We start from the raw sequence: 25,541 nt of genomic DNA on the forward strand, positions 1-25,541 counted from the left end.
TCTACATACCCGTCTGCTTGAATTTTCCCCAGCACTGCCAATCTGCTTTTATCTTGCTTGCCAAATGAGAATGCTAAGCAAACAGACTGTTAACGTCTGTCCATTTTATTTAGCAGATTAAAGCGTTGCAATAGAAACTTTTCTTTTAATTTACTATGATATATTCACCATTTGTAGGAGCTCAATATTTTATTTTACAACTCATAAACACAAAAGCTGAAGTGGAGAGGCCTCTCTGCTCCAACAGCGTGGGAACTGATTGATGGTTCAGTGGAGGATTTAACCCGTAGATTGTTGTGGCACCGCTACCTCACGAGATAGATGTGTTGTACATTATCAGGACGTGTTGTGAATTCATAATACACCCAAAGTAATTGGGTTCACCTCCATTTACTTTCTTTGTCAAACAGAGCTGATTGTGGTAGGAGGAAGGCTTTGTAACAACATTTTTAAGCATTATCATCAACCTCCATGTCGTGTTTCCCATCAACAAACACTACCAGCAATGGAAAAATAAAGGAAAACGCACACATACCAAGATGGAAAGCGTGTTTTGTTGTCTCCATGTGCTCTATATAGCCTCTATTGCACAGAGTGCAGATACCACAACATCAGCACAAAGACATGAGCTTGAGCTGTTGAGTGAAATGATACCCACCCATATTTTTGAAAAAACCAGTCAGGACAGTCCAAATCACTTATGTTACCGCCACAAAATCCCCTCTCTGATTGTTTAGACAAATGTCCACAGTGCAAACAACATCACAGAATGAAAGTGAAAAAGAAATCAATATACACGACCTGCAGCTACACAGTGTGATCTGCCTATCGTGATTACAGGGTGTGTTTTTGTAATGAGAAAGTGAAAAGTGTATGATTACTTCAAGTGTTGTCTCTTTTGCTCATTTTTGATTTATTACATTATCCATGATTATTCTCAAGGATCTCTATTCCTGGGTTGGACTCATGTGTTGTGCTTTTAATGTTGTTTTTTCTGGGATTTATTAGGGAAATGACACAGTGCATGTCTATCTGAGTGCGAAATAAAATTTCTGCCCAAGTAATTGAATATGTTCCTATCACCCAGTCATTTTAACGTGAAAATGAACAGGGGCAGATAATGACTTCCCGCAGCCTGATCAGATCAGTAGCTTGTCACTTCTATCTAATTTGATCAGGAGAACTAACAAATGAGACAAGTCAGAAAAGGTTGGTTTTTTTGTTTGTTTTTATCAATTTTAGAATCTGTAGTTGACTGTTTTCCAACACAGCCTGATGTGTTATATTAATATTTAACAGCTGTGCTCTATTCTGCAAACTCTCAAGGGCTTTCTGACTGCTTTTAGTTGCTGTTTTTAGGTTTTCTATTAATTAGACCATATGTACTGAAATATTTTATCAGAATGAGGGGTTTCTAATGGGGCTGGAACTAATGTGTTTCATTGCTAATAAAAAATAGATGATTATCACCATTAGTAATTCAGAGATGTCAAGATGTTAACACGAGATATTCGGAATTTTTGCTCAAACGTCAAGTGATTGGTTTGATTCTTAAAATAGCTGCCAATTGATTTTCAAATAAACTCTTATTGATTTACTTATCAATTGATCAAAAAATCATTACGGTTGTAGCTCATGCTTCTTTTGTTTCATTCTCTTCACATCATTGTCAGCATCCACGCGTATCTCCTGCATTTGTTGTTTATGTGGGTCATGCGACTTAACATTACACACAAACAGTGCATTTGCATATATTAACATTAACATATTCTGCCATAAAACAAAAGGCTAGCAGTGCCCTTATAGGATTTTATACCAAGGTCAGTGAAAAGAGTGCTTTGTCTACAAAATGAAAATGAGGGACAATGGTATATAAATGGTTTGCCGAGGGCAACTAGTCAACCAATGATGTCAAATCTTAAGTGCCATGACATGATTTCCTGTGACTACATGCTGATACTGATTTCCGTTGAAGAATAGAAGATTTAATGGGCGATTGCTGTAACCAATAATTGAGGGGTTGATTAGATTTGGAGTCCCTATGAAAATGTGAAGCACATAAAAGAAATTGAGAGATTGTATTGCTGTCAAAACAAATCAACAAACCAGAACAGCTGGAAATACATCTCTTCAAATTAGCCCCGTGATATTTGACATTAGAATGAATTGGACGTTGTAACTGCGAATTGGTGTCTATAAACTGAAGCTGCTTTGATGTCCATTCATTTAAAAAAAGAGAGATGAAACACGACGATAGCAACTGATGGTGAATCAATGATTATTTTGGCCAAGAAACTAAGAACTGCTCTTACAACAAAAAGGATATGACACTGATGTTCAACTGGATCCCTCGTTTCCCCTTTATACTGCAGCGATGTAGTCATTTGTGGATTTTCTCTCAATCCACTCGTCAATATCACAAGTGAGGCATGTGTCATCCGATCGGGACAATGTTTCCCTTTGATTCTCCACAAAACAGTGGATTCTGCAGTATTATTAGAGCAATGGGGACAGTTCCTCAGAACCACCCACTCACTCACTGCCACCATGCAACAGTATCGATGTGGAGATTTCACATCACATCTTCACATAGCTTTTTAAAAATTATTCTGACAATGTAGTGTTTAACAAATTTTCTGACCACCTCTCATAAGAGACGAAAATCTTGTTAGTAAATAAAAATAATTTGACATCTTACTCAAAAAACAATAATGTGCTTCACTGTTTCTTAAAACAGAACATTTAAATATTCATGGTTAGCAATAATAATTATATTTTAGCATTAAACATCTATCTTTCTACATACTGGTGTATTAAACTTATAGAAACATATATTTTGATAAATACCAATGCTGATCATTTAGGGTGGCTGTGGTTTTGAGTGGTGCTCTAATAAATTTGTATTTATAAAAGACCGTGAAATTCCCACAGATTAAATCAAGCTTGTATAATCCAGTAGATACAAGATTTAAATGCTTTCTGTCAATAAAGTGATGGGTTTTGTCTGCTGTAATGAATCAAATTCATAGATTTCATAGACGGCTCTACATTCGTAGATGGAAAATCACGGCGTGTACCGTGCAGAGAAAGATCACTTGTGTAAGGAACAAGTAAATCCAGTGTAATGTGACTTATGAGTGGGTAAATCAAGACAGTACTTAAAGCACTAGTGTTAGACATGTTAATACCGTCTGACAGAGTTTCATTACTGCAGCAACGACGACAACAACAAATCTCTTCAATGTGACCCTGAATTATCATTTTTGTGGCATTTGTTTCCAACAACACGGAAGACAATACTTCATACCAAAGCCAAATGAGACAGCATTTCTGCAGCAATCAAAGACTGTGCAACACCACAAAAGCTGACAATATCTTTATAGCTTGTGCGGGGGAGAGATGTGTGTAACCTGGGCTTGCGTCCCAGGAAAAGATGGATCACCGGGCCTTGGCAAAGCAGCAACAGTGCAACAAGCATTCAAAGCACTCTATTCTGCTATAACTGGCAATTCTCTACAGAGAAATCCAATCAGTGCTATAAAAACTAAAGCAGAAGTGCATATTCTTTGAACCAAGATACGACTTTACAACTCAAATGATGAATGTTCCACCTAATCGACTTTTTCAACAGAACAATAGCCTCGGGATATTGGGGTGTATATATAGATATGTTGCATAGCACAACAATTCATATATGGTGGCCAACAGGAAGTCTCTGACGCCGGTCCACAGGTTGGAGGAACAGATCAATATTGATTATAGAATTGCTGATCCATTTCAAGTCCTTTGTTTACTCCTATGCATTTGAAATAAACTGCGAGCTGTCAGAACATCACCTCACCGTGCTGGAAAAGCAAACAGTCACAGTTTTAACTGATGATATTTACAGACACGGTGCAGCCCACTGAAACAGTTTATGAAACATTTACACATTATTCATGTACACCATGTCTCATTAACACTTCTGTTAACTGCGACTGAACCTCAGCATTTTGTTTCCTTCCCAAACCGTACACCGACATCTCCTCCACATAACACTTCTCGCTTTCCAACAGCAGTATACGAAACACATACTGCAGTTAAATATGTATGTATCTATGTAAGCCTTCTTAATGTCAGCAATGTAATCTGACTCTTGTACATACAAATGTGATGTCATTAAGTGATCAATAATACAAATGTTTTAAGGAATATTGATCATTGTAGATCTACTCTGCACTGATCTATAAAAAATTACAAAGACTCAAAGTGACATATTGATATACCCAAACTACCCCATTTTTCAAGATGTTTTTTATTCTTACATGGTAATATTCTCTTGTGAAATGTATCTTAATATGCAGATTATCAGGTAACAAATCTGCCATATCAGTTCCATCATGTAGGTAATCTTGTTTTCCTGCAGGCTTGCGTGCATTGCTGGAGCTTCCACAAGGGCTTGAACAACCCTCACCCCCACCACTGCAGGTGGACCATTTCGTATAAATGTCAACCTTAGGAAAACACTGCGAGGGTTTTAACTTACAAAGATCCTCAGTCTCATTTCAGTTGGTCAAAGAATCAAGAACTTCATGTTTTTCATTTAGCAGGTTGGTTTTCATTTATTTGTCTATAAACAAAGAATGCATTGCATATGGAAATACATCCATTAAAATTATTGTAAAAAGGTACTTTAAATGGATATTAGCCAAATCCTTTCTTACTTTACCATCAGCTGGCGTGGAGCCATGAGTTGACAGGAGCCTTACAAAGCCAAAATAATCCCCTTGTCCTAGACTAATCTGTTGCCCTGGGCCTCTGAACAAACATTGTTTGTTTAGAGGTTAAATTCTCTTCCTCCACAGGGTTTCCTAGATGTTCACCCTGATGTTTTCAATGGCCTTTTTAACACAAAACATAATGCAAAACAGGCCCAGGTTTATGCAGGACCTCAAATTTCACTAAATGTACTTCTACTATTGTACAGACAACGCTAAGAATAAACAACTGCGCCATCACATAACAAAACTCCCGTTTATTGTGAGTCGTTTTCATGCTCTCCTACTTAAAAACATCACATCCAAGAACTGCAGCTATCTCAAAAATCACATCTGGTAAATATGAAGAAGGGGGTTTTCCTCAAGTGGCACTGCTCTCATGTTCAGCCGCAGCCCTCATCCAGCATCGGGCAAATTCACACATCTCTGACAACTCTAAAATGTCATGTTATTGTGTGGGGCTCAGGGTCTTAAATTTCACTTCCACTTGACACCTGATGGCTCTTTCAGACTATATAATGTGCCTGTTGTGCTACAGCTACGCTCCCTACACTGATTACTACATAAAATCTGACACTAAAAAAAACATGATCACACAGTGAACAGCTTCTGAAAAGGATGTCAGCTGGAAAGGAAGCACCTTTCTGACTCACAATAAAAATCGATGACTTTCTTCCTTTGTAACATAAGGAAGAAACGTTTGCTCGAAAGACGTTTTCCAACAATTAACGGCACCATTAGTGCTCCAACATCCAAATTGCTAGATACATTCATTCACTTCCATGAGATGTGAAATCATCTGGGCTTAACAATGCTATATCGTTATGTTTTGAATATTTGAGAATAAAAAGTATGCAGAATAAGTCATGTCTCAATATAAAAAACTCTTTCAAAGGCTAAAATCTATACAAAACGTCAGTAAAAATCAATAGCTACTAACACCCTTACAGCCTAAGTGAAATGCTTAAATCATTTATGTTTATTGCTTACACTTTACAGTAGCTTTAATAACAATAGATCGTCTTCATTTCCCCCCCAAACCCAAGCATTTTTCTTCTGGCAAACAAAAAGAATTAGATGATAAAAATACTAGAATTGATCTGCACAAGGATTTATTGGCGAGAGACCCAGCTATAAATTATGCATCTCTTTGTCTGTCTGTGAGATAGTTTTGTTTTCTGCTGTCCACTGTTTACATTATTACCTGTATGTCACTTGATATCTCAACCAACTACCCAGTCACGCTACAGTGACTGCATACAAGCCTTAACCTTGAGCAACACAACTGCTCACGTCGACTACTGCGTTTGAGGGTGAAACGCCCACAAGCCTGCAGCAAACTGAATACTTTCCAAACAACATCCAACTGGCTACGTTAACGTTAGCAAATAAATGCAGATAAATACATGGTTTAAAACAAGCATATTTACCATATGGCAAACGTTGTACACCTATATGTTTTTGTATGCAGCATTAACCTCAAATGCTTAAGGCTTTTTAGGAAAAAGTGAAATGTTTCACTGCCAAATATCCTAAGTTTTCTTTCAATATTGAGAATGACTGTGTTTATCTGAACAAACACCAGAGATGGGAGGTGGAGTATTTAATCAAACTTAGCAAACACATTTTTTAAAGTATTTAAACAAAATTAGCAAAACAAAGGATTTTAACTGCGTGGCTTAGGTCTTTAAGCAGCTTTAACTTCTATTCTTGAACAAATTGAGCCAGTCTTTAAAATAATCACATCATTGTACACAAAAATATTGGAACTGCAATGATTCGTCTTTTTATGTCTAATTATGTCTGCTAGTGAACATAGGTGGAAGATAGTGTTTGCATCACACATGATACAGAGGCCCTAAAGGATGAGGAAATTGTTAATTAGCTTTTAGGAACAAAGAAATTGGTGAGAAATTGCTTACTTTATGTTCCAAGCTAGCTTCCACAGTGGCTGATCAAATCTCCTAGTGTCTACCACACTTTGGTTAATGAACCAATTGAAATGCAGCAAATTCAATTTAAGATTAAGAATTAAAAAGGGTGACTAAACATTTGTAAGTTCTGCAGACTGAATCTATTTTATGAAACGCAAATTCTAACCTCATATCTTGACTTAACTGGCAAATACAGTATATAGAGCCAACAGCTGAGGTGCAGACTTCATGACCAGTCTTTAATGTGGTACTATTATACGCACAGGTCACAGGATAAAACACAGGGTTAACCCATAGCAGTCTTGTTAAAAAAAAATGGGGGCTTTAATTGAATGACTCACTTTGCCGAGATTGGACAGCCCCAACAAGACGAGCCAATGAAAAGAAAGTGACTAATGACGGGAGAGATGGGTCCCAACTGTTTTTTCAAGTCAGAAATCTCTAACGGAACAGTTTATTAGACCACAACCCACCATTTCATAGGTTCCTGTTCCTTACAGTCCAATAAAGATCTTACACAGCATGCATTTTACAGAAGTGGAACACCCTGAAATCACATTCTAATTACACCGACTACAATAACCTGGTTCCCATTAAAACGTACAACAACATTTAAAGAAATGTTTTAACATTTAGTACAGTAGCTGAGTATTGGGAGTTGGTTGAACAGCAGTAGGTCAGCTAACAAATTTAAATCTGGGTCACCTCAGAAGGAAGCAGGCACAACTTCATTCATTCATTCATCTTCTACCACTTTATCCTCCACATGAGGGTCACAGGCACTGGTGCCAATCCCAGCTGACATGGGTACACCCAGGACAGGTCCCCAGTCCATCACAGGGCCACAAACAACCATCCACTCTCACACCTAAGGTCAATGTAGCGTGTCCAATTTGCCAGACACAAGGTGTTCCAGTAAATGCTGATACATGGTTGAATTTTGTTGCTGCTTCCATCCATTACTGCAGTAATATTTGCTTCTTCTCCTCTTGTCTGCCAGTTTCCACCATGTTTCCAGTGCAATGAAGTGACAATTCTGTTACAATTTATAAAACTACTTCCATTATTCCCCCTAATGTTTCCAACAAACTTATTCACATCTTCATTTTAACAATATGTAAAAATTTCCATCAACTTCCCACAAGCATTTCCCCCCCAATTTTCTGCATTTCCAACCATTTGCACAATTTATACACACTTCACAAATGTACATATAAATCCTCATATTGACACCAGGGTAGTAGGAGTGAAGAGTAAAAGGTATTTACTTTCTCATGATGTATTAGTGGAAAACATGACATTTTCTATTGCTCTTCGGACCCCCTGGGTGCCCCCAGTGCCCCGGCTTGGGAAACACCGAGAACTGCACTGGAGGAATCTACGACTTGAACTCCAGCAAACGCTTCCTCAAAACAAGTTTGTTTGTAAAAGTTAATAGTGGAATAATACGTGCAGACGCGCTGTCTGAGGTGTTGGCTGAACGCTCCTACCTGTGTATCCGAACGCTGTATAATTAATACTTGGCCGTTTGTCAGAATAGTAGCAGCCGGTTATGCCACTGTTTTGCGTGTTAGTTGAAGTTCTAGGAGCTAACAGGGCTAAGTGAGCTGGGTGTGCTGAGCTAATGAGACTTGTGTGCTAGCTGGCAGAGTGAAACAATGAGCGCAGAGTGCAGTCAGACTTGGCTCACAGCTCTGCTGCTGCATGCTGTGTTGGCTGTGTGCTGTGAAGCTAGCCAGCTTCCCTTGCACGCAAGGCTGACGTTAAATGGCGAGCGAGTCGATACATTATCAACAATAAGAGAGGAAATAGAAATGGAACAACTTACCGACTTAGCTACCCTCTCCTATTCCAAACCCCGGCGTGTCCATGGTGCTGTGCACTCCATAAAACAAGTCACTGTGACGAGCCTGAATGACAATAAAACCATGAAAGGAAAGAAGAAAATCCGAAGCACCACAATCCAGTGGCAGCGCACTCCCTAGACATCCAACACAAGAGAGGAGGAGGAGAGGCCAGCGATTCACTGGACTTCTGCCATCACACTTCGAGATACTGTGCACGCCGCAAACAAGCGAGTCCGGGGGACATTTTTATCGGTGCCCGCCAAGTGCGGTCCTGTCCGGCGACCCTGTGGATATTAATCCCACAGCGAACAGCTTCCCATCCAGGTTAATTCCTCCGTGTTCACTGTTTCTGGATGGGCGCCGCGGAGATTCTTCGTGTGGGAACTGATACAATGTAGCCAACCAGCAGCAGCGAGTGCGGGAGGGAAATCCAGGAGAGGCGGTTCCATTCGGATTGAACTGGCACACCGCACAGAGCCGGAGTTAAAGACACGGAACTGGATCCACCTCGCAGCATGGACTATCATTTAAAGGTCCAGTGTGTAAAACTTAGGAGGGTTGGTAGAAAGTGAAGATACAACCGATAAAATAAGTGAAAAGTTATTTTCACAATAATCCTTTTATGTGAACTCTAGACATGGCCTTGGTTTAACAGACGCTGCCATCTTGCAGCTCCATGTTAGCAGAAGCTCAGATGAAGACAATCTACTGAGGTCACCGTAGTTCCCATGTGTAAAAAAAATTAAATTAAAATAAATCGGCATTCTTGCTGTTGCCATGTCACTAATACACACATACTGGATCTTTAAAGGTACAGTGTGTAAATTTAGCAACAACAACTTCGCAGAGCACTTGGTCGAGAACCAGCCTGAGACCCAGACACTCGCTCTCACTGATGACATGGCTGAAAACAGATTTTAGCCACTTAAATAAGGGTACACCAAATAAATTCTCACTGGAATCTAAAGTTTGTAAATCACTCACTGCACCAAAGTCCATTGAGAAATGACATTTTAGCTCATGGGGACACAACACATTTGAACTTATGGAGGAAGCAGTTGATCAACAACTCCTGCGCCGTGACATAAAATAGTGAGAAGTTTAATAATGTGCAAAAAGCAATGAACATATTCTTAAAACAGATTAAAGCAGACATAGACCTTATTAGGCGAGCCTTTTGTTAAGAAAACCAGGCAGCCATGATATAAGCGAAAGCAAGTGTCTGTATCCCAGACTTGTTCATGGACACAATGCCTTGCTGGGTGAAGTCAGTGCTGATAATGTGTCAAAAACCTCATACAACAACGCAAAAAAACCTTAACTGTCCCTTAACTCTGTTTCCTCCACCAGGGCAGTGATGTGTTGAATGTCAGAGTGGTAACTTGTGGTCGACTTTATAAACACTGAGGTCATGAGTTCACGTCGCCTTCAAGCCCTGATCACCTTCTTTCTTTTTCTCTATATTTAGTAAAAATACTGATTTATAAAATGCAACACATCAGTGGTAACAAATCGAACGATTTGACATTGTTGCTAACTGTTACAAAGCTAACAGAAGGCGATCAGAGAACCCAGAAATACAAGATGACAGAAAACAGCTCTACTGTAAAGAGACACCTTGTGTTTTAGTTACCTCAGCAGGTTTAATACATGAAGTGCTCTTCTTAAAAATAGTTATGATCCATTTCTGTCACTGTGATTTAGATCTCTCACCATCAGACACTCTGCCAAGGGCTCCAGTGTTTTCTGAAATACATTCACTTAATCACATCACAGTGTTTATGTAATTCTTTCCAAGGCCCCATACAGTATGATTATTATATATATTACCTGCATTTATTTAACTACGGGTGGCTTCTTTTTCTTTTTTCTTTTTTTTTTACTTCAGGCTATTTCTTTGTAAAGTGCCTTTAAAATACCCTTTTTATATAAAGATCTACTGAGTATAGCCTAGTTTGATGATGCTTTCATATTAATCTAGAATAATAATGTACTTTGATATCATTTTATTGTAGTTTCAAGGGATATTACTCCCAAATAACCAATCAAATAATAAATAATCTCTAATCTGTGCAACACAATTGTACAATGATCCTAAAGCAATGCACTTTGTATATGATATGTTTTGATTTTCTTATTTTTATCTCATTTTGTTGCTTATTCTATTCCTCTTTTGTATTTGTTACTTGACTACCTCTGTCCTTTGCTGCTGTAACATGTGAATTCCCCTGGCTGGTGTGGGAAAATAAATGAATAAAATCTAATCCATAAATCTATTTGTTTCAAAACCCATTTGAACTGTTTACATAGTCTTCACCTGCTTAATTAAAAACTCTATACTACACCCTCTGTTGTGCCGGCTTTATAGATCAGTCAAAGTGCCTTATTAAAAACTATTTTAGGGTTGCTCTATGAAAAAGGAACATGCTTGTGCTCATTTCTAATGTTGGTATTAATGTTAGTAATTTATTTCTTAGGAGGCTAGCGGGTTTCCTACCTTGTCTTAAACCATCGGGAATACAGGTCTGAACACAAATATGTTAATAATAAATGTTTATACATATATACATTTTAAAAAAAAATAATTAATCTTGGTCTTGTTTTTCCACAGGGGTTTTCCAGAATGAAATGTTGAACAGCACATTGGAGCAGTCCTCATAATGAACAAAGGTGCTTTATCTAAGGAGATAAAGTAGGTGTCATAAACACCAGGCAGAGGGATGTGTTACAACCTGGCAACCCAAGTGTGCAGTATAATGCTTCCTTACTGTTCAGAAATGTCCCAGTAGATTTAGATTTATTGAACATAAATGAAGGTGTTGGCTAAGAAATCCTGTATAGATGCCGGGTTTGAGAAAGTGGTGACATTATAAACTCTGTGTAGTATAATCTGCTAGTTATAGTCTGGTAGTTATGGATATTATGATTGCTGGTTCATTTTCTTCCAGCCATGTCAAATTAGCATTTTGTAGAATGTCAACACTTTAAAATAGTCTGATTTACACACACACACACACACGCACACACACACCAAACTGGATCTATTAACAAACAACCAAAGGGGAAATTCTCAGTGAGCCTGTAATAAAGGAAAAAAAAATCACCCAACTGTAAGACCTTTTCAGATATGTCACTATTCCAACTCCCACAGAACTGTGGATAACCTTTCATGTTTTCCAGCTTCAAACACCATGAAGGCTTTAAGTCGCTGTCTCTCTCAGCGCTGGTTTCCCAGGCAACAAGAATATGATAATGTTGCCTTTGACATGACAGAAGGAATCATCTCGCTAACAAACAGAGACAACAGGCACAGAGAGGGCCGGGGGAGAGGAGCGGGAGAGGGGGGCCTGAATTAATGGACTCATTTTCACACAGAGGGAGAAGCAGCAGCAGCAGCAGCAGCAGCCACTCACCATCCTCCATTTTTCTCTATTGCCTCTGATGCATTCCTGCTGGCAGGCACACTCATGCTTTCCCAAGGGAGCAGCCAGCTTCCATTGGAAAGCTAAATAACAGTCAGTGGCTGGTGGGGACTGGAGGGGACAGCTTTCTGATGATGACTGCTCTTCAACACCTAGACTCCAAACCAAGTACTCCTGAACGTCACACCAACTAAAACCTGAAAGGAACAAGCTGCGTGGACGCCATGTGTTTTCCATCAGGAAAGAAGGGCTAATCAGCCAGCCATGTGGAATCAAAGAGGGACTGGCTTGAGTCGTGTGATGGTCTTTCCATTACTCTATAAGAGAAACCGTAAAGCCTTGGAGCCAATCTACAGGAGACTTGTTCTTTGACATGTTCAAATTAAAGAGCCGTGTCCACTGACAGCAACACTGAACATCCATCAAAGGCAGCGGAAAACAAAATAACAAACAATGAACATATGTTCTTTTTTCTGTTTTAGAGCTAAGTGTCGCTCTGCCGATCAGTTCGTCATGTTGAAATATTTAACTATGATGTGGGATCTGCATGATTGTGGTGATTACAGTGAATGATCCCCTGCCTTGTCCTCTCATGCAATGATCCAAGATTCTGCTATGAAGTTCTACAAAGAAATATCATGTTTGTTTTCTTAAGTTCCAACAGTGAATAATAAAAGATTTAAGCATCTAAGTGGTCAAGAAGAGAGACAGTAGTGATTGTGAGTAAACAAGGCAACAATCTTAAACATAGTCTTGCTAGAGGAGATTCACATGAGCAGGGAGAAGGAGTTGCATATTTGTCTTCTTTACCCCGGGCTTCGATTGTCTCGTTATAGTCAAGCAAACACCAGCGAAGGTCATGTACCATTAGTGCTTAATGGACTGGAGTCACGAGACAACACGATGCATTAAGCTGAGGAGGAATCTGTTCTGGTGAACATTAGATCAACCGTGAGCCAAAAATGCATCAGCAGCGGAGAAACATGTCAATAACGTAATACTGGACAGATTTTATTTAAGGTTCCTAATTCTCTTGGTCACATAAGTGACTTAAATCGGAAGCAGAAGTTACTATGGATTCACAAATTGTAAACATGTGGTTATTTGTGTTTATAAGATGCCATCAACTGAGGGACGACTTTATGCTGCAGATCAAATCTGCCCTGATGCAGAAAAAACAGGTTCAAAAAGTCCTTCGTTCCTGCTAATATCAGCCTTTTAAATGACTATATCTGTATTTATTATGTTTATTTATCAGTATTGTTGTGTTGCGTTGCTTGATGTTGTTCATGCATGAATGCTGGCTGGAAACCAAATTACCTCTTGGGGATAACAAAGATACCTTGAACTGTGCAAAAATGATCAAGTATGAACACATTTTTACCACTTTCCAAATGACCTAAATAATCAAACAGAAACAAATGAAATAGTCATGAAGCATTTGCCAAAGAACCCGTATCTATATTTATGGATCTCGAAGAAATTGTTTGTTCACAATGGTGGTCGTCTCCACATTGAAGCCACTTTGTGAAACATCTAACCATTTGTAGGTGCACATTTTGAGCCTGTGGCAAAAACAAGTTTGCATTTATTGTCTATTGTCACATAGTGAAATGCAAATAGTTAATCCAGGGTAATCATATTATGTATCAGTTACAGTGGCAGCCTCTATGAAAACAGACGCCTGGAAGGGACTATTTTACATATTCAAGAGACTAAAGCTTGAACATTTGTATGTTTAGATATTCACCTCTTCTGACATGAGAGGCTGTGAAGACAGCAATCATCTGAGCTCTCTGCAGTGAGGCATCATGTGTGTTAACAAGCTCTGGGAAACTACAAAGACGGCTTGATGTGGGCAGAAAATAAGTGGAAAAAATATCAGCAAAAAGGTCAATTAAACCTTTGAAACAATCTACATTTATGTATAAATGTGCAGGTGTGATTTGACTTCTGAAAAACAATCTGACACGTTTTATGCTTGCTGTCCACGAGTTGCACCTGCTGATGTGAACCATGCCTCTCAAAAATCAAGAAGGATTGAGTTATTCATCAGTCCACAGTGAGACAAACCAGGATTCAATCTTTTACGTCTTTGTGTAAGAACCCAGCGACTTTCTCAGAGAAAAACCGGCATCAAGATGTTCATCCAGCATGTAACAGTCACTCGCTCACCTCACGTGACTTGAATGTGTTGAGTCCATCTGTAGATGATGAATTCAGCTCACAGAAACAGAAAGAGTTGACTTTATTCAAAAAAACTATCCCTGACCCACTTCCAGCAGCTAGAGAAAACTCAGACAGTGCAAACCTCTGCAAGGCAGCTCAGTTTCCCACAGTGTCAGTACAGGTAAAGAGCTGTTGTTGTTGTTGTGTTTTTTTTTGTTAAATCCTGAATCATAAATTCCATGAAAATCTGCTTCTCACAGACAGTGGTGGACAAAAACAGAGTCAATAACAGCAAGGGAATTATATTTATTTTTCACTTTAATTTGAAGGTCCTGACACACATTTACAGATTGCAAGGGTCGTTTCCCAAATAATAGTCAACAGATAATCAACTAAGAATTGATCATACTTGTGATCATATGTCGACATGACCCTGTTTACTTTCATGCGACACACTAATCACTAAGTAGATTGTCAACGAAGAAGATGCTGACAATCTACAGAGAAGTAGTTAAAAGACGGTTAATAACACTGAACATTTTTTTAATTATAATCAAATCAATCGCTTTTGTACAGGGTTAGAATCTGTAGAGCACAATTTATTGTCTACTAGCAGTTGGTTAATTATACATTATATAATGTCTGTTGACAATGCTACTGAGTCAACAATGGACTCTCAAAATAGTCTTACCAAACCGGAATTTTAAAATTCATGTAAACAGATTAGTCCAAAGTTCCCAAAGTTGGACGATCACATCCAGATAATGCTACTGGGAGTGGAGAAGTTGGACTCAAGCTGGTCTAGACACATTACCAACACCGAGCTAATACCCGCAAAAAAGAAAAGAAGCTAATACTCAACAGAATGACACAACAGCCACAAATACAGGCTAAAACAAATACATGGTAAAAAAAATGCAGGCCATTACATTAGTTGAACTGACGAGGACACCCATTGTATGCTCTCTTTGCTTAAAATATTTGAATATTCCCATCGTGGGAAGACTTGAAATGCTGCTAACAATTAGCCGCCAGCTAAAACCAGCAGAAACCACCTAATACTAACAAGGTGAAAGGAGGCGTATCTTTACCTAGAGAAGGCCAACAATAAATCAATTCCCTGTTTGTGCTTGTATACTGGAACCAGGACAGTCGTCCAATAACCTTAAACATCAAAGTAAGTTTACTACAGAGTGACTTTAAACACAGAGAATCCACCATTAAGTTAAAGTGAACCAGCTTCAGCATAGAGCTTAGCATAGAGAGTGAGAGTGCTGAAGAACCTCCTGGGAGCAGTTCACACCTAGCAGCATGAGAATATAAGGCGGAACTCAAGTACTTTTGTAGAAATAATGGTCCAAATTTCCTCGGGAACATTATGCAGCTGCAGATCTGCAGCTCCGGGAAGCTCATGTCTGAGGTTTGAATAGTTATTTCATCCGATGGTTCACTTACTCTTTCCAACAGCCCCTTTAAAACAAATTAAAATCAGAAAACCAGGTGATTCTCGACATGTGTTTTCCTGCCACTGTACAACCTCTGGAGTTTTCAGTATTGAGTTTTTAAATATTCTGAACTTTCCATGGCATTCACATTGGGAAAACTGATCCACTACATTTGCCTTGTTCCACGGATCATCCCATTCAGCAAGGTCAAAAGATCATGGGCTAAAGTGATCACTTATCGATGGAGCTTTAGAAATAGTAGCAAGTGAAAGTCATTCGTGATGGAAAATCCATTTTTAACTGAATTTATGCATCGGCTCTCCTGTTGAGGACTCGGTCACTTTCCTGTCAAAGGCAGACTTCTTTTGTTGGGTCTGTTTGGTCTCACGTATTGTGAGAATTACTGATATTTGAACAGCACACTTCAATTGATTGGTTGTTCATGGAGTAGCTGGTAACACTTTATAATGCAGCCCGGAATTTACAATGGATTTTGTTGCACAAATCAAGCACACACTATAAAACACTAATACAGGTACCAAAAGATATGAACACACAAGAACCAAGAAGAAAATGAGGCCATGTTAACAACATGGGATTTTAGAGGAAAGGAAAAGTCATTTAAAGTTGTTTTTTTTGTGAATACTGTGTCGTCACTGAGGCATAATATGGCAGAAAAAGAGACTTGTTGGTGGTTTCATGTATTTGACAGCTGTAATATGCTGCCCAAATTGTAGGGTCATGGTAAAGACAAGGGGCTTTGGCAAAATCTCTCTAAATATGATTAATGCTTCCAACATGACAACAGGGGGGCTCACAGCTGTACTTTGCGATGCGAACATTGGCTTTTAAACAAAGTTAGAATAATGAGTAAGCTGATTACATCTACAGTACATGTATCGGAAAAAATGCTACGTACATGTAGTTTAGTGTTTAGTGTTACATGGTATATACAGTATATATACATATATGGGGATATATCCACTAATACTATATCTCCAGTGAGACTCTTGTATTGTGAGACTAGTTTACCTTAGTAGATTCACTTCAGGTGTATATCTGGATTGTACAGACTCACTTTCAAAACTAAGTCTCGTGATTCTTCTGAATTCTCACAGTGTTCCAACAGCTGTCGACACAGCACTGGTTCAGACTTGTGGTTATGGCTCCAATGTGTTTTCCACATAAAAGACACTTGAACAGGCTCTATATTCACTCCATTATACCAAAAATAGGCAAAAAAAAAAAAAAAAAAACCCAGGTTGGAGCTTTTTATGATCAGTCACCCAAGTCTCAAATCTCTCTCTTTTGCTCACTTGTCTTGAGGGATCCCTCAGATGGAGCCTATACCTCAGACCTCTGAACTAACCAAAGCTAACACACAGTGGCTTTGATGTCAGAGGCAAGTGCATGGAATCCTGGAGGAATCCTGCTCCATTTACACATTCAGTAGAACCGTACCCCTGCACCAGGTGAACCTATTAACAGCAAAGAGCAGAGATACGTTCCTGGTTTGGTTCACTTTGGTATCTGTAGTGTCACACTTTTTGACTTTTTGAGTCCCTTAAACAGTGATCCGGCACCTAAAGGGTGGAGCTAACACGTTAAATGTACTGTGCATTGTGGCAGAGAGAGAATTCAAGGCTGCGTGTGTGTTTTAAATTGTAGAGGGCGGCTACACTGCGATATACTATTTACATAGTTGTCGCAGCACTTGCCATCCTGCCTACTAATGAAAGCCAGATCAGGGTTTACCATTGACCATGGTGAGCTAAACTGCACTGAACCACGGTGGAAATGTGGCATATGTTTTTTTTGCAGGGTGGTTTCATGGCATTAAACTGTTTTCAATGAGCCAATATGGTTTTCTAAATATTTCCTTTGTACATCCACCCTGGATGGACAAGGCGGTGTTCTGTGACAGATTATGAGACGGATGAGCCACAAGCTGTTCCCAGGTTGTATTGTTCCCCTGCCTGCTGCCACCTCCTCTAAAGTGCTCCATAGCCTAATTCATCTTCCAGGCCTTTGGGGATTTTGAGGGGGGCTATGCCCTCAGTCCAATCAGTCTCTCAGCAAGCACACAAAGGTCCTGCTGCTTCTACAACTGGAAACTTGGCTTAATGGTGAGCAGTCAGAGCTATTGGACTGGAGTCAATTGCATTTCATTTTAATCAGGAAATTCAGCTGGGCATCTTTCTCAGCCCAAACGATGAATAAATACATTACGCCTTTTAATGTCTAATTTGATTTAAAACCTTGAGTAACAGGAAAGTTGGAAGTTGACTGCAGTTTTAGTTTGGGTTTGTCACTCCTGAAACAGGTGGTGCTCATGCAAATGAGCTACATAATCCTCCAAATGTTAAAACATGATTCTTTTCTGTTTGGAGAACAAGCTTGACCCGTGTACAAAGCGAGACCCCCCTAAAAAGAATTTCTTCATGCAACTTTATAACAATAGTTAAAAGACCAATTTTCAACTAATTGCCCCAGCAATAACAAGCGAAGAGCAAGACAACATATTCAATACATTTAATGTGGATCAATTTCTACAAGCCTGTGATTTAATAACACCTTGTTGACAAGTGATTTTCCGAGGTTTGGTCTCAGCAGTAAAACAGGGCCCATAACTGACGCAGTTAGACTGAACAGAGTCTCAACCGGCAGCCTGTCATTAATGAGGCTACTTCATTTAAAAACACATCAATTCTGCTCTGGATGCATGTGCCATCCACATGGCCCCAGTATTTTAAAGCATCTGAAAACACTCCTGCTTTTTAGTCTGGATGGGCAAAAAGAGACCTTTAAGAAGGAGGCGCTTCCTTCCTGATCTGTCAGCGGTGAAAGAAAAGCTCCACTAACACTTACTTTCAGATTCATGTCTTTGTTGGGCTCATAAAAGAAACACCTGCTCTGACTCTTCCTCTGTGTTGTCTCTCTGAAACCACGGAAACAAATGTAAAGGAGAGAATCTGCTTCCTGTTTTCACTGGCTCCAACATGCCGATGGTCATGTGATATAATGTGGTACATTTTCAGCGCATGTTAATATGATGGCAAATTACTGTTGATACAGAACTAAAAAGCTCACTTTATTTTTGTTCTAATTTGGAGACATGGATGCAGGCTGAGATGTTGTAGGTTTTGTTTTTGTTACCTTTGCACAGAACCTGGGTAGCTGTTATCTTTTTTATGGTATTACAGCTCCCGGATAAACATTTAACACTCTTTTTTTTATCCAACTCTCTGCTAGAAAGCCAATAAACAGAGAAGGGTGTAGCTGCAGGGTTACAGTCAGGAGGCCCCTCAGTGAATTACATCTTCTTTTTTTTTAATTACTTCACTTGCGTCAACGAACGGTGGACATTTTTAATAAGATAACAATGACAAAACTGGTATTAAGAGCACTCTTGTCAATAGAAACTTGAGCTAACATTAGCCTAAATATTAACATTAGCTTGCAGCCCTGCAAAACCAACTGTTAGGCGTCAATAATATAACGCTGTTCAGTGAAAACATTGCCCGATAACTGTCAGGCTAATTAGGGTAATTCTATCCAGTGTATACATTTCCAAAAATTATAGCATGATGAAAATGAAATTGTAGGTCTACAGCCTAAACTGCCTTATATTATATTTTATGTTATCTTCACAGTGTGTAACAATGGAGGGGCTTAATTCTGCGGGCGTAAAACTGTGGGCCTAAAACGAAGGGGTTTAACACTGCGGGCATAAACCTACTGCCTGCGAGGCTGCAGTTACATACTACAGTATAGAATAAACATGTTTCCCAAAAATGTTGAACCACCCCTTTAAGGGACAGGAACCATTTGCTGTTGGCGTTTAATCTGTTTCAGCTCACCGTAACTCCGACAGCATGGCCGTTTCATCATTTCAATGGATCACCTGGAGCATTTCCTCCACACAAGTGCATCACATCATCTTTTGTGCATGAAAAACCAACAGCACATGATCTCATGGTGTTTATTTAAAGAGGCTTAGTAAGAAGTGCATGTGCTTGATTGTCGAGCCTAACAGAACGGAGCCCTTGTTTATGTGAACTTGGATGTCTGCTCTCATCTGGAGGAATGCCTCGGATCTGGAAGAAAGAAGAAAAGGCCACCCACAGGGCAAGGAGCTGTCATCGTTGATTCACTGGAGGCTGAAGTTAGTAAATTCTTAAGCAGCCTCCCTTATAAAAAAAAAAAAAACAACAAAACAACAAAAACTCCATCTTGACAAAAGAGACCTCTCACATTCACTGGGTGGGAGATTACTGGGAGTGCTGGTGCAATTATGCGTCCTCACAAAGAATGGAGCTGAGCACAGAGTTGTAGCTAATCTGCAACTAAACAAGAGTAAACCTAAGCTAATCAACAGCGAATTACAATGCTGGGCACAGGCAGAAACATAACAACTGTGTGTGTGTGTGTGTGTGTGCTGATGACTCACGCAATGCCTTTCAAACCATGTTGAAATACGTCCTCAGGCCAGAAACAGCTTTAGTCAAAGAGCCACTCAACACATTTGGAAGGAAATAAACACGGTGACGATGTTGAAAGACAAAATTACAGCACATTGTCAGTGAGAGCCTGTCTCAACACAACTTGACCCGGGGGAAAGACTTCAAAATAAAAACGTCAGCATCCCTCTGTGTTATTTGAATATGAGCAGTTGAAACCTTTAAGAAGTCTACATGAATTATTGCCGAGGTGGCAGTCTGTGCATGTCAGGCTCCTGTATTCAGTTAGGATTTAGAGGAAGTGAAGATCTGATAACCCTTTTATAAGTCATGGTGTACGAGTCACATTATCACTACAGCTTACGACTTAATGCTCAAAGAACCATGTTTTGTAGCTGCCATCGTGTGCCTCGCTGTGCAGTTTCACTGAAAGGTGGACGCTGCAGAGCTTTTATATCAGAAAATCAACAGAGTCAGCAGTGTGACAAATCAACAGTAATCCTGTACGATCGCTTATCGTGATATGGTACTTAAGTTTTTACAGCATTTCAGTGTAATCATGCTGAAGTATTTCTATGATTAACAAGTGAGGAATTAAAATCCATGTCAAGATATAATCCTTCATATCTTCAAAGCCACTGTTCCCATATATATTCTTTATCGATATGAGTTATTCTTTGAGGGTCACACCAGAGGAGGCCTTCTCACTGTGAGGCAAAGTTGCTATCCACTGCACACCACTCCACACTTAATGCTAATTATAGCTGGCCTGACATTTATTTAGTTATTAAAACTACATGCATTGTCTCTATAAAATGGTTTGTCTCGAAAAGTGGTGGAATCTTTCATTTCTCTGCTAAAAAGAGGGTGTTAGTCGTTCATTAGTTCTTCATACAATCACACACTGTATGAAGAAGAGACGTCATGAAGGATGAAGATGCTTGAACGAGCACCAGTTGTTGCTAGACTTCTGAGAGTAATGACAATAACTGTGATGATACAGTGCACAGAGTAAGAGTAAGAGTAGCGGTGCCATGATGATTATCATAATAATAATGCACAAGAAATAATTGTCTTCTACATATTTAAGATTGAATTTGCCCTGTGATTTGTTTTTCTAGTGCAATATAGTGTATACATGTAATATTTGTATTTCAAAGGAATGCTTCCTGCACATCTTACATATTAAACAGGAATCTACATTAATTCAGCGATTATCAGTCATTCCAAGCGTCAGGGTAAAGATGAAAACATGCCAAAAAATCTTTTGACAGGTCTAGTTTATATACATTGAAACGAACTAATGACCCCTTTTCCTCTTAATCTTAACTGAAGTGCTTGTGTGGAACAACTGTCATCGACAAACAACTCCAGGTGACGGATGGTGTTTCACTCCATTCAAAAAACCCAAAACTAATTTGTTCCTGAGGACCATAAGACAGCGCTTATATTATTTTTACATAACCGCCAGTGACATGTTGTCAACCACAGCTGCAACATTTACCCCCAGTATCACAGTTGTACCGTGGTGTCAGGCAGACCCAGGCTGGATAACTCCAGCTGTGTGGAGGGAAAATACCCCAGTGTTTTCCTAAGCATTGCTGCAGACACAGTAGAGCCAATGAAAAGCCACCCAAGAAGTCCACAAGTCTGTTGACTTATCAGATGGTGGTTTCTTGTTCATCTTTGAAGCAGAATTATAAAGCTTGTCATGATAAAAAAAAAAGGTAGTCCATTTTGTGCCCCTCCTCCTGTGAGCTGAACCAGCTCACCCTCTACAAGGTACTCAAGTAGAACACTGAGCACCTGCTGCTAGATGTCGGATTGCGTTCAGTACGTTTCCTTGCACAGTTAAAATTCGAGCTACGACTGCAGCTTGACAACACTGTATAATCTCGGGAAATTGATTTACTGAATGAAGTTAGTCAGAATTCACTCAGCTCAGGAGTGATACACCCTTTTTCAGTTGGTTTGTTTTGGTTTGAGCTTGCTAGCTAGCCTTCCTACCATCCATTCACTTTAAAATGTCAAATTCTTTAAGTTGAGAAAGTATAAAATCAATCTCCTTGTGAGTCCAAACAAAATGGACCAGCCTGGATTTCACCATGTTTTTGTCACGGTTGTCTTATGGTGCGTTTCCAGTTTTCAGTCCCAGCACGATTCAGCTCAGCTCGACTCTAGTACCCTTTTTAGCAAGCGAGCTGAGCCGATACTAAAATGTGCCGTCCACTGATTGGTCAGAGTGTGTCGTCGCTGGAAGAGTCCTGAGCGCGACGTTTAACACAGGATTCTTCTGAAAACATGCGGTAATCTCCAACATTTAGCAAAGAAATGACTAAAATCTCAATATTTTCTGTCACAGCTGAAAGTCGATGAACGTGATCCGAATCACAACCCGCTCAGCCGTATTTTAGTTCAGCGCCGGTCATGCAGGAAGTACTGAACTAATCTTTTTAATGAACTGATTCTAATGATTCAATACACTGAAAACAACTGCTTTGTCTTGTCACTAGTTTGTGTGTGTCACGTATAAAAGGACATAACGGCAGTAATCGCCCATGTTGAGGAGGTACTATGGAGTAATGGAAAGTGACGTGCCTGTGGAGTCGAGCCATACTGAGTCGTGCTAGAACTATATAGTGAAAAACGCTATTATTCCTCTGTGTACCAGATTTTTCTATTATTTACGGGTTAAGCTTGAGGTGGGAACTGTGGCGTATTTGCAGTGTGCCCAGACCAGCTCGAGTGCGACTGAAGGTACGTATACATGCACCAGTAGGTCGACGACTCACAATCACATTATCTGGGTGTGTTAGTCCGACGTTGACAAATTCAATTTAGTACAATTTCAGTTGTCCAATAAAGGTTGACAACGGGTCTGCCTCTGATGAAGATGAATGACAGACAGCATCTTTTTAGTTTTTTAATGACAAGAAACGATTCTAAGATTTCTTTTTCTAATTTCCCAGAGGGATTAATAAAGTCGTCTGTCTGTCTTTTTGTCTCATGAAACTGTGAAATTACAGTGATTTGGTTGTTCCTCAACACTGAAAGACAGCATCCTCATTCACAACATGCAGGCTTTTTCGTTTCAACAATTCCGGTTTTTAATTGGCAGCAAAATTGTGTCAGGTCAACAACCCAGTGAAAATTCTGGCCTCTTTTTAGAAAACATAATTCGCCATGTTCTTTTGAGATAGGTCTTTTTGTTCTCTCAGCTCCTCCTCTGACATCAGTCGGCCGCTGATGGGACCAGCCCCTTCTTGGCACCTTGGTGGTAGTGACTCTCCAGCTTCCCTGTGAGAGAAAGAGGGTGGGAGGGAAGAGAAGAGGAAGGGATGAATCAAAACAACATCAAAGGGACACAGTGACCTTTATGAGAGCTCAAGGCCTGCTGATTAGAGGCGGCCTCAGGGAGACTAGGGATAGTGAGACAGGCAGAGAGAGAGAGAGGGAAAGAGAGAGAGGTAAAGAGAGAGAGAGAGAGAGAGAGAGAGAGAGAGAGAGAGCTAGAGGCCCTTTTTAAAAGATTCCAGCTTTTCTGTCCCTAAAACAACCCCTCATTATGTCAATTTTGCCATATTCAAAGCAATTATGCAAAGCACATACATCAAGTCAAATACATTGAACTTAAGTTATATTACATTTAAAGGAAATTATACTGCTATTATTCTGTACAAAGTATTGCATTGAAAGGTTGATGAAAACTGAAGCGTCCCCCCCGCCCAGAAAAACCCTTGCACTTTGAATGTTAATGGTTGTTTGACATTCATGGTAAAATATTTACTCCTCAAACACCTTTCTTACTTCTGTAAATGCCGCCATATATTGTGACACATACACGTTAGTGAGGATCATCAGTTCAACAGTTGGATACAAACCTTTCATATCATCATAAAAACATTCTTTACATTTTAAGTATTGGCTCTGCTTTCAAAATAAAGCCATAGAATATATACTGTATCTAAATAAATAGTACAGATTTAGGTGGGAGCATCAATTATCTCTATGAGGAGTCATCCGTATATAAGATGGAAACTGCCATGTAAATGTTATTTATTTGTATTGTAAATTGATTGAAGACTATTACAAATCTTTAACGGACACCTTTATTTATAACCAGCGTTATCTCATGCCATCTAGCCTGAACTCTGGAGGAAAGACGTGATTTGTTACGCCGTGAACAAAACCATCAACGCTAACAGAGAGCATAAAAAGTAACTGTCAATCGTCACAACATTACACTCAACAGTCAACTGTGAGTGCACTTAATGGATGTATCTGCGATCGGCTAATGTCTGTGCTTGTTTCTGAGTCTGCCAAGATTGTAACAATCCTGTTGTTGATATGGAAACTGACATTTCAAAAGGCATAAAACAGTGGCTTCCTTTGTCATGAGAATCTCCCTGGTTAGTAATTATTGCTCACTAATTCATGTGAACCTCAGATGACACTATTGCAGAGATGAACACGGCAAAAAAAGCCAAAGGTTTTTAATAACCAAGTTGCTATTTCTATAAATGCTTTTAGAAATGCTGTGTCATTAAACTCCTGCAGCCACTGAACCTTACCTGACCCTCTAATCTTTTGTGACTGCAACTACACTGTGACACTTCATTCCCAAAGTCAGTCATATTTCAAGTGGGCCTCTTTTTCTGTGCACAACAGCCTGCTGAGTTTTGATAACCTGAGTTGACCGCCATCCTTTAACTGTGAGGTAGAAAATAACCCTCGTCTCTCTGCGGAACACATGCCTGCTGCTTGTCAAACCGTGGCATTAGCTGGCTGCTTTTTTCTCCCCTCTCCCTCTGGCTGAGGCGGGGGGGGGGGGGATGATGCAAGTGTGACAGGCAGGGTGGCGGTTGTCACTTGTGCCTTCTCTTCATGTTGTCACGTTATAGCTGAATTCTGTGGGCAGTAGCAGCATAAACAAGTTGTTTGGGAGAAGTGTTCGCTCACCATTTCCAAGCCTGTCTGAATGGCTGTCAGTGTTTTTCCTGTTTTGCCGGGAGCAAGTGTGGCTAAGGTGTGGGAACACCTCTGGAATGTGTAGGGCGAATGCTGCCAAAAAAGGTCATCTAAGATGAATTTATACATCAGCCAAACCAGGAATGGATTGAGGGTTGAAGAAAGCTTTTTGAAATATAAAGCAGGCAAAGTCTGAGAATAGTTCCACTCCATTGTGTTTTAGTGGAAAATAAATATTAGATGTTAAGAGCCCAATAAGTATATCATAAAATCCTGTGATATGGCAGCTGAACTCCCGAGAGCCAGGGAGAGTAGTGTTGTGCCAACATAAGCAGACTTTTTTTTTCATTTTCTGGGGAGTGTGCTAAAGCTCCAACTGCTGTAACTTGTCCAACTTTTTTTTCCCCTTCAGGGCGTCATACAAATGGGTTCTAGGGTCACTATTGTGGATAATTGGTTCTGGTAGTTTTGCTTGTCAAGTCAAAGAAAGTGTCCTGTGAAACATGCGTTATCTATCAAAAGTAACCCTTACCGTATGA

The 25,541-nt window shown here is 39.6% G+C and overlaps 2 protein-coding genes across 3 annotated transcripts in view; both read right to left on the reverse strand.

The window, feature by feature from the left end:
* Positions 1-9,045, reverse strand: part of LOC131459291 (zinc finger protein 609-like) — a 71,751-nt gene extending 62,706 nt beyond the window's left edge. Inside the window, exon 1 of one of the 2 annotated variants that reach the window (XM_058628914.1) lies at positions 8,520-9,045. The gene's annotated coding sequence lies outside the window, so the exon portion shown is untranslated. The remainder of the gene's footprint in view (positions 1-8,519) is intronic. The other variant, XM_058628912.1, reaches the window with a different exon arrangement.
* Positions 9,046-23,116: 14,071 nt separating this feature from the next.
* Positions 23,117-25,541, reverse strand: part of trip4 (thyroid hormone receptor interactor 4) — a 56,513-nt gene continuing 54,088 nt past the window's right edge. The window contains exon 13 of the mRNA XM_058630299.1: positions 23,117-23,331. Within this exon, the coding sequence (XP_058486282.1) occupies positions 23,267-23,331 (65 nt within the window). The 3' untranslated portion in view covers positions 23,117-23,266. The remainder of the gene's footprint in view (positions 23,332-25,541) is intronic.

This window comes from Solea solea, chromosome 5 (assembly GCF_958295425.1).
Source record: "Solea solea chromosome 5, fSolSol10.1, whole genome shotgun sequence".
Classification (NCBI taxonomy): domain Eukaryota; kingdom Metazoa; phylum Chordata; class Actinopteri; order Pleuronectiformes; family Soleidae; genus Solea; species Solea solea.